Source organism: Macrosteles quadrilineatus, unplaced genomic scaffold (assembly GCF_028750875.1).
Source record: "Macrosteles quadrilineatus isolate MER2022 unplaced genomic scaffold, UCM_ALF_1.0 Scaffold_3__2_contigs__length_128488019, whole genome shotgun sequence".
In the NCBI taxonomy this organism is placed as follows: Eukaryota; Metazoa; Arthropoda; class Insecta; order Hemiptera; family Cicadellidae; genus Macrosteles; species Macrosteles quadrilineatus.
The window spans coordinates 124620468-124634674 of record NW_026542596.1 but is presented as its reverse complement, the minus strand read 5'-3'; the positions used below and the strand labels follow the sequence as shown (position 1 = coordinate 124634674).

Genomic DNA, 14207 nt, shown 5'->3' with positions numbered 1-14207 from the left:
AATCGATGTCTTCGGCATTTCCATAGTATCCACTTAGTTGTTTGGCCTATTTGAGTTTTTTTTTTTCTATAACTATTAAAATCACTAAATATACAAGTACGTATTTCAGTAATAAGAGTTTACAAATTTAAAGAATTTGTTTAGCACTACAGAACCTACGGCATATTTCCAACCATCTTCGTTAAAATAGTTACTTTAATGTACTTTGGAGCTAAAATATTACGAGAAAGCGTTGATGGCAGATGGCAATAAAAGACGAAGTAAGGTTTACCATGGAATGTTATTGGCTATAAAGATACTTCAGGCCATCCACAGTTGTTTATAACACCCGAATCCAGACCGCTTTTAAAATTAAGCAATAAAAAAGTGATAAAAGCACTTTTTGCGAAAGCATTAAAATCCTGAAACTTGAGAGTGGTGATGACATTTCACATTTGATGCTTCTACTTAAAGTTTCACTTCATTTGGTACTAAATCTAGCTAATTTATCTTATTAGTCAGGTTTTAAGCATTGTAAACAAAGGTGGTAAATTTTAAAATAGTGTTTGTAGAGATTATTTATTTTTACCGTTGAGTGTTGGATACTTTTTAGTTTATTATCGTTTTGAGCTCCGAAATCCTTCAAGCAATGCATGTGATATGCTTACGAACTGAAAATGTGTTTTCTGGGTTAACTGTAAGTTTTGGTTTCAAAAGACAAATATTGTTTAAGCTTTTTGTTTGTTTTAAAATGGTCCCTATTGTTTTTTAAAATTGATCTTTTATTGACTGGCTCCAGCGAAACACCTTTTTAGCAGATAGCAGGTTGAAAAAACTTCACAATTTACATATCACCCCATTCTGTAAACTAATTCTTCACAGATTTGCTCATCGTTGAGTTAGTTACTCAATGTAATTATGATAATGGTGAAACACTCATACAGTTAAGTTTACGGTATACTCCCCCTGTTGCAGCTGACCTGCACTGTCAAGTCGTCCAACAAGAAGAGGACCATCCCCGTCATCGTGAGAGTGTCCGATGTCAACGACAATCCTCCTATGTTCCTGCACGAACCGTACGAGACCACCGTCTCAGAGGTGAGGATCTGCTGTAAATCTCGCACGAGTCATATCTAATGTGTCATCCATATCCACATATCCTTTACTCTATCCGTTTATCTAAAAAAAAACTCCAAATTTTGACACGACTACTGTATTGCCAACTCGTGAAAGGCAGGATACTATAATAAACTAGTATAACAATTTGGATTATTTAGTTTCTGGTTTGAAATACTGTATGATGAAGTTTTTATTGCACGAGATATAACGAACATTCGTTATTATTGTGTGTACGCGTTGCTTCTACTCGTTCAAACCATCGCGGACAGAGATAGTTTGGCGAAGAAAAGTCTCGATTCTTCTTCAGCACAAATTTAAACTCTAACAGAAACCCAGTAAATAAAGTTTGAGACACACAACCAAATATCTCAAGCTCAGTAGCAGTGGCGATTCCATTATCAGCATTCTCAGCTGCACCTGACACTGTCCCCAGGCAACCGAGGACAAACGGAGGACCAAGAGAATTTATGGCCTTTAATTGCAAGGATCTAGTGACCGGCACATATCAGCTGATCGGCGGCGATATAGTCCCTTCAGATGCGGCGATATCGCGGCGCAATTTATAAAGGAACTGTTGTCAGGGTGGATCTAGAGCTGGATAGCAACAATATCATCCCCTGATAGCATCGGCTGTCGACACTGCTGCGAGGCTAGCGTCATGACGATGGGCGAGGCTAGCTTGCCATTTGTCTTGGCTCTTCTAGCCTCCAGCCGCTCTCTGGTCTCTGCTCTGGTTCTGGTTCTGGTTGTGGTAGATCGCAGACTGAGATACTCCTTGTTTATGTCTTATGTCACTCGCCTCTAGCGTCCGTCGTTGCAGTTGCCGCGGTTGTGTAAGTGGTGACTGGTGAGTGCCATTACTTCATTGGAATATGTCTATAAATGACCATTTTTTCTTGAAACAACCCTGCAACATATGATCACTGAAGCTTAGCAAACCTCTAGAATGTGTTGTTGTTCACAGGCTCTGGTGCCTACAACCATACAACTCGTGCTCTAGTGTCAGAATATTTGGTTACAAATGAAATTTTCAGAGGCAATACATTGTTGCTTACTGATTTCCCTTAATATTTTACAAAGAGTTTTTCTAGCTCTCTGACACCATGTTTGGTGGAGCCTTTACCTTTACTTCTTTCTTTCTGCATACCAAGACTACTAGACCAAATTACCAGACGCCCAAAAGGCAATAAATGAAAACAAATTCAATTTCATCATAAACAATATCACATTGCATTGAAGCACCCTTGTGTTTTATTTATTCAAACACTATTAAAGCTTGGTCATCTAAAATTAATCATACCATTAACATTAAAACACTATACATTACCCAAAGAGGATATCTCTAAAGGTTACGCGGCAGGTTGATGCAGTCTTCTGCGGCAAAGCGTTATTTACTGCTCGTGACAAATTGGTAATCCTCCTTCTTTAGGAGGTGCTGTGACTTTTATCGTTCTTGTAAAATACGGTGGTTTATAACTTAATGCTGATGTAATATATTTCTCGAGGTTAGCTTGAAGCAAGTTTTAGATAATTCAGTACTTAAAACATATTCTAAATATTGATGAAGTGCTACAGCATGCATAGATGAGGATGACCAATAATTAAAATCCTGAAGAACTGAAAGCGAGAGAATGTTTACGCATCTTTTGTAACCTCTCAACACTTTATAGGACTCTTCAGTTTGGAACCTTTGTACACATTACTTCGGGCTAGAACTAGAAGAACGTGATAGCATCACATAGCTTGCCTTTAGTCTTTGGTGATTTGTGAAATTTGATCCCGGGACCTCGGGGTTTGAAGACCCGTGATCTACCACAGATAAACTCACTCCCTAGTGTTTACACCACTAGCACTTATTTAAATTCGGCTTTAGAACATGCTCGTGCAACCAATTAATCAAAATCAGAATGCAACGTGTGCGGTAGTAATTCCGAAATAATATCCTCCGCTGGTATTAACATTGATTATAGGTTGTTTAACAGCGGTCAAAAAAGAAATGGAAGCAGCACGACGGGCAGTAACAAAAACTAATGTCCACTAGGTGGCTTTGGACTCCAAGGCTAGCCGAGTGCGTCTGCGTAGTCAAGTCACTAATGGCGTACTGCCGAGTAGCCAATAGCAATCAGCCTATCATAAAACGCGTGCGAACACCGTGTAAAGTAGGACCGGCGAGGCACGCCCTCTAATTATATTAGTACGCTTCCAATACCTGTCTGTCAACTGGAAAGCTTCTTGACAACTGAGCTGCACTAATGGCTGATTAAAATCATCTAGTAATGAGATAATTTGTTTTGACAGTCGTTTCATTGCCAAGAAATAAAGAAAACCAGATTTGAGTGATTTTGGTTGTATTTGTTGTACTAAACCTAACCTAACCTAACATAAAAAAAAAACATAATATGTGTGTTTTGGACCGCTTTCTTCTAACTAACAGCGTTATGTGTACACTCTACAAGACATCCTGCCTAAAGCGTAGACTACAAGAAACGAGGAAGGTTTTATAAACTATCTCAATTAAAGAGTGTACGGATTATATATTTCCGTTGGAACAAGGCATTGCAGAATATTTGCGTAATGGTGCGGTGTTTATTTATTATTTATTTGTCCAAACGAAATTAATTCGTTGTCGATTCGGAAAGTACTTCTTAGACCTTTTTAGGTTAATGTCAATGAGTATTTACAATGAAAAAATACTACATATTTCAATAGAATAATTGATTGAATAGTTCACCATAGTGGGGGTTTTCAATCTGTGAGAGTGATGATATCAGAGTCATCACCGTTCTTTAAAGTCTTTGCGCGACGGCCGATTTGTAGCGAAGTCATCAGCATTCCACCATATAAACGTAGATAATTGCTCCAGCTTTCCTCACCTTTCACATGATTGTTACCCCATAACTAGCGCCACTATAATCGTTAGCACAAAATGCCAATTCCCAGCACGAGGAAGATTCTGCATGATTCAAATACTTCATATTATCAGGAATCCTGTAAATTGACTTGACGGCTACGTGGGTACGGGTTGAGGATTGTATGAGAATCTGCGGTGAAAGTATCATCTAGCTGCAGGATTCGAGAAGTAATTTTTGTGTCAACGTTTAGGTACTTACTCTATGGATATGTAATCATTAGTAGACGATGAACCTCGAGAAGGATATTAGAGCAATGCGCATGCGTCACCGCGCCTGCCTAATGCAAGCAGTGGTACCAAACTAACCTCACCACCTGTCAGTGCCAGGACTACCAACCGTCGCCATTCTCCTGTCCATGTAACGCCATCTAGTGTCGATACTGTATGCAAACTCAGCCACTAGATAAACACCACGGTAATCACAGAATCACTCTTAGCAGATCGTAATCGCGATTGGTATTCTTGGCCTCACGGATTAGAGTTTACTTAGTCTTGGAACGTATAATCCTTTATATCCAGAATGCAGATAGAGATGACTGATTCATATTAATACAGTAGTACTAAGCCGTTGATTATATTCTAGAACTACGTTTTTTCCCCAGCAAATTCGAACCCTCACAGATAATAACTCTTATCTTTTACAGACTACAGTTAAACAAAGCCATACATTATTTTTGGAGTACGTGAACAATCGTTTTACGCCTATCGTCAGATTGGTAAAAGTGACTTAATTTTAGTGATGACGTCAATAATACATTTTATGTCATGTCATAGAACGATATAAAATGGATTATCGACATTGATGAGACAAAAACTTCCAAAGAAACTTCATAAATTGGCCTACTAACACAATACAAAAAATTCTTCTTCGTAGTTATTGCATAAAAATTGTTTTAGTTTATCTTTCATCACCAAGGAGCCAGAAGCCAATATGTGCCCCGGTGTGAGTGTGCGAGTTCCCGCGCAAGCATGCGAGTGTAAAGCTCAGCAGCCAAATCTAATGGCCCCATCTCACCTTTAATGATTCACCGTCTTCCGACTCAGTGCCAATGGAATCTCATCCCTCCCAGTACGGCCCCAGCAGCCGACCGCAACTCATAATTTGGGCGCCAAACGACATCATCTCTGCCACTGTAGGAACAGAGTTCTTTGTGGAAATGTCCCAGAAGCCACATGAAGTTTTCTTCAGTGTTGGATTTGATTTTATCACAACTTAAGACAATGTATTGAAATCATTGCCTAGTACTAATAGCACTCGTTTTCTTCTTTATTTTCGTACTTGTTTTGTTAACATTGATGGTAAGGAAACATAGCTTTTGAACGATGCAAAATCCATTTTCAAGTTAATATGTGACATTTCCCCCAACATCGATAAAATAACTGAAAAGGTTCCCTTATAAAGTTTCGATTGCAATTTTTGTCAAAGTCTTCTATCACAGAGGTTATTTGGTCATTGTGGAGGTTGTTCTTAGGATTAGGAAAAATTTACTTTGGATGATTGTGGTGCTTCTCTTGGAGTGTTTGTGGTATCAAAGGAAAGTTGGAGGACTGCTTCGTTTTCAATTAATTATTAGTACAAAAATGATTCTAACCTGGAAGAATTTTGTTTATAGATATAGATAAATAGGTATAGGTTGATTGTTTCATGTACTCAAAGTTTTTGAGGCCAATATGAAAGTGGTGGATTGTCTCATTGTGCCAAAACACGGCATACAAGATCCAAAGCCAGTTCGGCATGATGCAGTTGTGCCACATGTATGGGGAATGGAGTGGTGGTCTGTGGCAGGACGGCCGTTGACTCTGCTCTTTAATACATGAGAGAGAGACCTGTTTGTGTCCACAGTTTAATGAACACTCTACATTTACACGCCCGGACATCGAAACTGCATCTCTAATCACAACACTTATACCTCTGTGAGGAAATATTTAATCATGTTTTTCGCAGGACGTACGCTCTAGCTATTACTGTGGTTGGTTCAAAGAGCAATGGGTCTGTAGGGTGAAGGCCAAAGAAGGTAAAGTTTATGGTTATGAGTCTATATTTTACCATTAAACTTGTAGGTACCAGTAATCAAGCCTCTAGCTGTTTTCTAATTTTTTTTATGAGTAGAGGGACTGCTCTGGAATGGCTTTTGAGACAGAGGATTTGAGTGCCTATAGACCGTTCACAAAATTTAGTCGGTTAAATGGGACGTTTTCCTGGGTTCCCCCCAATTTTTATAGCTAAATGTACTAATCAGCTGGCAGGTATTGTTCTGCATCGAACTATAATCCCAAATAATACAGTTAACATTAACTTTGTTAATAAACAAATTTTTTTCAGCTTACACCAGTAGGCACCACAGTCTACCAAGGTCTTAGAGCCAATGACTTGGATGCTGGAGTGAATGGCCTGGTGGAGTACTCCATCATCCCCGGTGACGGGCGAGGAGTTGGGACAGACCAGGGGGTGGGCAGGAGCAGAGTCACTGTGGCTGACGGGTACGGCTACTTCGCCATCAACCTTCCTCATCAGGGACAAGTCACTGTCAACAGGAGTCTGGACTATGAGAAGACCCAGAGATACCTCCTCACCGTGGTGGCTACTGTGAGTATATCTGGAGCAGGGTGAAACACTGTTACCAGAGTTACGTTGGTTTAGTCATTGAAGCGCTTCTCATCCTTAAGCTCGAAGGTAAAATCTCTACTCTGGAGTTCTTGAGTTTTGGGATTAACTCGGAAAATCACACACGCGATATGCCCTGAAGTTGAAGGCAAAATCACTATCCTGGATTTTATGAGTCTCTTTTCTTGAGTCCTGGAGTCTAGTCCCATGGTTTGGATTTATTTACATTTAATTAAGACTATATAAGCTGTAAGTTCTCAAAAAGAGGAAAAAACTAGATCTCTTAGACAAAGAAACTGTCTCTGTTTTGATGGTTTTCCTCCATTTTTGGTAAAAACAAGAAAAGTTATTTGAATGTAGGGACGAGATTACAATATCCGATTACTTTATGTGTTGATGTGTAACCAAAAAACCCCCTTAATTGCACCAATCTGTGATGGTTAACACAAATTCAATCATGTTTATAACAATTGTCAACATTCCGTTGTACATAGTGTACAATTTATTCTTCAAATTATATTTTCTCCTTAAAAAATTTGAATCCATACCCAACCGCAATGTTACACACTCGACCAGCAAAAAACAAGAATTCCAAACCACAATCAATTTAAAGACTAATAACACCGCCAATAGTTCCTCAGTTTTTTCACACTTAGGATTTAGCCAGTTAGATGCATATCTCCCAACGCCTGGGGATAATCCTGCCGACCGAACCGACAATTACATTGATGAGATGCAGGTTTGAAGGTCAGCGTTTAGCCACAGGTGTCTGGCTAGACTGCTTGACTCTTGCTTGCGCAACCGCCCCAATTAATCTTTTGTGCAGCTTTTTATAATACATTTCAATTGATAAAGAGTCTCGGCCGCACCTACCTTGTCAAGCTACCCACCTGTCTCACACTTCATTCACAATGCTCTGGTTTCTGGATTAAATTAGCCTAAGCCTTTTATTAATGGTGAAGAGGACTTAACTAGCACTTTGTGATTATCGTGTGCTATTTTCTTGCTTCTAGTTGTGTATTTTCTTGGTTTTTGTATACAGTTGTTGTCCTTGTATACATCCTTTCTTATGTATACAAAGCATTTTTTAGGATTTTATCTATAAGACAAGATGAATTTCTTGGCTCTGCTTTCAGCACGTATTTGCTATCCTCCATCCTCGGTAATGTATGTTATTGTTAATACATATTTAAACTGCAATGGACACTTGATAATCCGTCCAACATTTGATGGTATGCTATATAAAATAAACCATTGGGAGGTGTCTGTATAGTCATGGATTTTATTCATGTTTTGTAAGCACATTTTATTCATAAAACTTAAACTGATTCATTTCCCCTGATAGTTGTCAAGTGCATAGACTTTGTAAGTTGAGTTTTTTTATCAGATTGGTTGATTTCAGGTCTTTTCCAGTATTCCGATGTTTTCAGTGATCCAACAGCCGTCTGGTCCTGTAGATGTTGGATTATCCGGAGCAAACTGTAGTTGATGAGTTTAAATTTTCTATTTCGAATATTACAAGTTGTTGCTTTGTACAGGACCGTGCCAGGAATCAGTCAGAGAGATTCTCCGCCACAACCACCCTCACTATCAATGTCAGAGATGACGATGATCAAGATCCTTCATTCATCTATCAAGGCTGCATGCTACTGGACGGATCCTGCATCAATCCGGAGTACTACGCCACTGTAAGTGCATCATAGTTTTATTAGAAAATAATAAATTGTTATATATATTGATACTTTTGTTTAGTTTACAGTAAAGTTAGTAGTTCCTCTCAAAATATGCTGAATACAAAACTCCGGTGTTCTCATCAAACAAACATTCCTTTGTCTAGAAAAAATTTTAATTGACACATGAAATACTCTTTAGCTTAAAATATTGCACAGTTGCATAAACCAATTATGACCACAGTTGGTAATCACTTTTCAATCAAACTAATTTTAACCAAATAAAACTATCTATTTGTGAAATTTATATTATGACAAAATAATGTAGTTCATCACACAGCCCAAAAGTACCTTCTCTCTAGCCTTGCTATTCGTGTTTGCCTTAGTCCTTAAACTCGAGCTTCTGTCAAAAAGAGGAGGTATACAGTATTCATTTTTATCAATAAAATTACAAGATATTGAAGTACCTTTATTTTTGGAGCTGAACAGTGGCGTAACAAATTTGTACGGGCCCCCCTGCAAACTTATTTTTTGGGCCCCCCCTCTCATGAGTTATTTTTAGACCACCGATACAACATAATCAAACGCTCTCTCCCTTCCCCCTCCCCCCAGAGTTATTTTTGGACCACCGATACAATGAGCAAACAGATTAATCATAAAAAGAGTGGTAAATAAATAATAAAAAAAAATATTAAATTACGAATTTTAATATTAAATTATGGGCTATGTTCCATACAAGTATTAAGTATTTCAGTCGTGGTTTGATGAAAGTGTTACATCACTTCATCATTATATCAATATTAGTGATTGTAAATAGTTTTGAAATCAAATTTTAAAAACCCTTTTTCCATCGTCTATCAGAATGTTTATACTGTATCAAGGAGGTTAAAAATTTTACATTTAATTTATCACACATGTTATCAATTTGTTAATTACAAGGCAAAAATGTGGTTCGAATTCCCCTATTAACCCCCTTAGGCCCCTTAGTTGCCTTTAGATGTATTGGCTATTAATTAACATCTGTGTCTAAGGAATATGTCGGCCTTAGTCCCTTTCAAAACTAAAAGGTTGGGCCACTCATCCTACACTCATCTCCATTAATTCTTGGCTTAAAAATACCTACATTGGTATGGTCACCATTTCAAAGTAAAGTATTAAAGGCAATCAATCAATTATTTAAGATGGGGACGCCACTATGTGCGTATTTTAACCCAAATATGAATGAAGGATGAGAAAGTGTTAATTTATTAGGTTAGTTTAATCTTTTACACTAAAAGCTGGTTAATTTAATAGATTAACGTACTTTTATCACAGGCTAAAATAGCCTATTGCATTTTATATTTTATCTTTGTATGGATTTCAAGCGTCTTATTATGTTGTGTTTATCTTACAACAAATGTCTTTAGTATTGGTTAATTGTGAGGTAAAATAAGATATGGGCTAACAAACACAGTCAGCAGAGTACCAGTATATTGTATTTAACAAAATACAATCAATATTAGAACAAAACTAAAATGTAAAATAATACAATATTAAAAGCCCCATCCAACGTTCATGACTACAGGCTCCAAAGTAACAAAATGTTTGCAGACGACTTAAGCAGTGTACGAAATCACCGAGAAGTAAAATATTTCTCGGTGACGAAAGTAAGATTGCATAATAATCAAAAACCCATAAGCACTTTAAATTTGTTACCCTAGTTCGTTATCACTGAAGAGGCCTAACGAAATTAAACGATAACTGATAACAACAAATTATTAATAACATCAATGTTATTACTTGTTCAATACAATTATTGAATGATTTATAATACATTTAAATAAGAATGAACTCCAATTTTTCGGCCCCCACTCGTCTCACGGGCCTCTCTGCTCGCCGTTTCCCGCTCACCGGTTTGCGGGCCCCCTCAGCTCCCGGGCCCCCCCGCATCGCGGGCCCTGCGGGCCCTTCTGTTACGCCACTGGAGCTGAATGACTAAGATAATTTATTGATTTATTCATTTAGTCGTAGGATCAGCTCTGGGGCTAGGAAATATGGATTTTAGCAAGAAAAGTAAAAGTCAACTACTGAAGATTTTTTTGTTATGAAGGCTTAAAAATGTTGCTCAATAACTTGTGTGCTAATCATTGCAAACATTTGTATTTGATCAAGGATATAACCACACTAATACAGGCCCACTTTTATAAACGGGCAGACTGGGCATATGCCCAGGGGCGCCGGTGGTTGGGGGGCGCCCGAGGGGCGCCCTGCACCACCGCCCGCACTAGGGAAAAAAGGGTTTTATCAGCCGGGATTTCAAAAATAAAATGGGTGATTTCAACTTGTAGTCAAGTGATTTTCCCTTATTGCAAAAGTAAATAAATACAACAAAATTAAAAATACTCGACTTTCAGGTTATACCTCGTGTAGTCAGGGAAAGGTAGGCAGCAGTGTGAACCGGGTGCACTCACTATACTATCAGAGGCTGGGAGGCCTGCATGGTGGAAGGAAAATACATAGGTGTGCTAATTCCCGTCGTATGCTGACGTCACTCAGATTGCAAACACCATTTTACCATTAAAAAATTGTAAAAACAATAACAATCAAATCAAAACAAATATATACTTATATGGCAATACATCAGCTGATTTTTTGTTTGCAATTTGGGTGACATCAGCAAATTACGGGAATAGCACGTAGGCCAGCTGTAGTTGTAGTCTACGGGCCTACGGTTGACTTGCACCTCCTCTCCCTCCCAGTCCCACCCCCATCCCCACAAGTCACAACTTAACTACCAACTACCGCGCTGCGCCAGTCCAGTCCAGTACACTTCTGTGCCCGTGGACGGGTTGCTACTAGCCGAACTAAAACATACGGGTGCCGGCTATTTTCATTGCTGGGGGTAGGAGTGCTCTCTAGGCCTGAGGGGTGAGTGAGTAGAAAGACACAAATGTTTTCACAAAAGTACCCCCGCCAACCCCATCGCCTAGACTCAACCAGATCTGGTCGCGCGCACAGAAACTTTGGCCGAACTGTACTCCTCAGTAGTAGTCAGTAGGTTGTGTTTGTGTTGTGCCTGCTGCACAGTCGTCAAATCAGTCACAACACAACCTAAACTGTGACAGTCACTAGTCAGTGTTGACACTCACACTGCAGTTAGTGAACCAGTAATATATAAATAGAGAAGTGTTGATACAAGTAAGTAGGCCTATAAACAGTGAAAAATGCATAAACCTAGTGGAGCCGAGAGCCGCAAGTGGTTGGCTCAAAGAAAACAAACTCAAGAAGCAGTTTTAAAGAAAGTTAAATGTATTAACCAGTATTTCCACTGATACGGAATTGAAAACTCCCTCTCGAAACATAGTAGAATCTCGTTCAATACGTGTGTGTAATGCAATGAACTGCACACTGTACTGTACAGTAATCAAATCACTGCGTAGTGCAATAAAGCTGCTGGCGTAGGCCAAGAGGCATTCGCATGGCGACTACTGTCAAGTTCATTGCACTCACCCCAACCCCCAACCCACCTGCTGTGAATTTCGGCGAATATATATATATAAAGGGGGCGCTGCTTTTGGGTTTGCCCAGGGCGCCACTGACTCTTAACGCGGCCCTGCACTAATAGAAGTTTCACTGACAAGATTCTTTTGTTTAGTCAATTCATTCAATACAAACTGTCATTTGTACTGCTAGAGGACATGTTAAGGTTCCTGATGTTTCATATCCAATCACCAGGTATCCAGTGGCGTGCTGGCTGGTATCCTAGGCATCTCTCCTGAGAAGATCCAAGCAGTGGACATGGACTCCATCAACTCCCCGATCTCCTACAGCTTCCTCTCTGGAGTTCCTAGCTCTTACCGGGAGTTCTTCGAGATTAACCCTTCTACTGGAGCTGTGAGGCAGATAAAACCTGTTGACACTACTGTAGCCAAAAAGTTTGAGATTATTGTTAAGGTAAGGTACTTGTTTGTAAAAGAATTAATAAATTGTTTAGTTTGTTTTTGTTCCTGAAAAAACACACTAGGTGTCAAGAAGATTATTTTAGACCACTCATTTTAGTATTATCTTAGGAATTACGTAGAGTCCAGAAATTGTGAATGGTAACCTAATAAACTATCGTTACAATTTTATATTAACATTTAATAAAAAAAATTTAAATAAAAAAATACCTTTGTCAACAACTTTATGGCATGGAGGTACCGTAGCTAACTCACTCAATGAAAGATATTTTTTTAGTATATGCAATAGCTGGGACCAATAGACATTCACAGAATGTTTAGGTAAAAGGTTATCATAGGCGCCTTACTAAAGCAAAACGTAAGTGCTAACGTTTAATAATGGTTCAGGCTGAAGAGATGTCGGAGAGTCGAAGGTTCACCACAGCCAAGTTGTTCATCACAGTGAAGCCAGTGGACAGCAGCCCTCCCAGGATATCTGCTTCCGCTGTGGAGGGGTTTGTGGATGAGAACACAGCAGTCGGGACCAAAGTGTTGGATGTGGATGGCAACCCTATAGTACTCACTGTCACTGACACAGACTTGGTATGTTAAACCGCTCAAGTGTCAACACTAAACATTTTTAAGTTTTTAACTCATATAGGTATATTGTTAGGCCTATATCCAAAATTAAACTTAGTTTGCTTCTATACCCAAGGCTGTCATAGAATTATAAGTGCTTATAGTGAAAAGTAATGTTTAAATAGCAGGAGTTAATCAAATTCGAAATGTAAAATAATGTAATGAAGGATTTTTTTGGAAAGTAGCAGAGTCAGCTAGCTGGAGGAAATAAAAGGTGGGGGGGGGGGGTTATACATATACACAAAACATAAAAAAACACAGTGATTTTATCTAGTTTATGACTCTTATAGAAAGAAGACTGATAACAATATGTATACCATAGTGGTTTTAGAATATGTAACTATTCAGAAATATTCTATGTATTGAATAGCTATAATCAAGAAATTTATTTTAGATTGGCTTGGACTTTAAGTGATGGTTAATAAACTTACTGGTATCTTTACTAAAGTATCCCCATACTAAACATTGTAAACCATACTCTACCAACCACACATAAAATATAACATCTTTTCATTTTGAGCATTATTACTTTACTCATTATCTATATTTGTATTGTTTCGTAAAATTATATACTTTTTATATGTTTCAGGGACCTGAAGATCCAAAACCCTTGTATTCATTTGAGCTTACAACGACTTTCTTCCAAATTGACGAAGAGGGAACTTTGACTGTTGCAGAAGAAAATTTGGACAGGGACCCACCGAGTCCTGGAAAATTTCGTTTTCAGGTAAACATGAACGAGATAACAATATTTTTGTGTTCTTATCTATGGTATTTAGGAAATGTGTAAATTTAACATACTTCTGTCATTCCTGTGTTTGTTTACGTAAGATAAAACAATTCTTGTTTCCTAGGTGGTAGCACGAGAGAAGATGGGCAATGCAGCCAGTGCTCCAATGACCATCACAGTGGCTCTGAATGACGTTAACGATAACGCCCCGAGATTACCAATGATTCCCCCAATCACAGTGCAGGCTGGCGAGGGGAGAAGAGAGATCGTAAAGGTGGTAGCAACTGATAATGACCTAGGAGAGAACGCAGAGATAACCTACAGCATCTATCATGTGTCCAACAACGGCAGAAATAGGTTCAAGATTGACCCTCAGACCGGTGCTATTGAGGCAATCGGGAAACTCAATGCTGCAGAGCAATACAGCATCACTGTACAGGTTAGCTGTGGTTGTTTACTGTGGTGAAAGTAGTGAGAAAAGCGGATTTGATAGTCTTCATTATGATGGACTGTAGTGTTTTTTGATCAAAGTAATCAATTTAGAATCAAAATTTAGATGGGCGTTTGAGAGGATTTAAATATTTATATGTCTGATATCCCAGTATTGTACTTTACTACTTTACTTTAGTGAATTAAT

General features: G+C 38.6%; 1 protein-coding gene across 1 annotated transcript in view; it reads left to right on the top strand.

The window, feature by feature from the left end:
- Positions 1-14207, top strand: part of LOC128990111 (cadherin-99C-like) — a 123376-nt gene that overhangs the window by 94322 nt on the left and 14847 nt on the right. The window contains exons 7-13 of the mRNA XM_054412365.1: positions 955-1077; positions 6333-6596; positions 8153-8302; positions 11999-12217; positions 12610-12804; positions 13430-13567; positions 13695-14009. Of these exons, the coding sequence (XP_054268340.1) occupies positions 955-1077; positions 6333-6596; positions 8153-8302; positions 11999-12217; positions 12610-12804; positions 13430-13567; positions 13695-14009 (1404 nt within the window). The remainder of the gene's footprint in view (positions 1-954; positions 1078-6332; positions 6597-8152; positions 8303-11998; positions 12218-12609; positions 12805-13429; positions 13568-13694; positions 14010-14207) is intronic.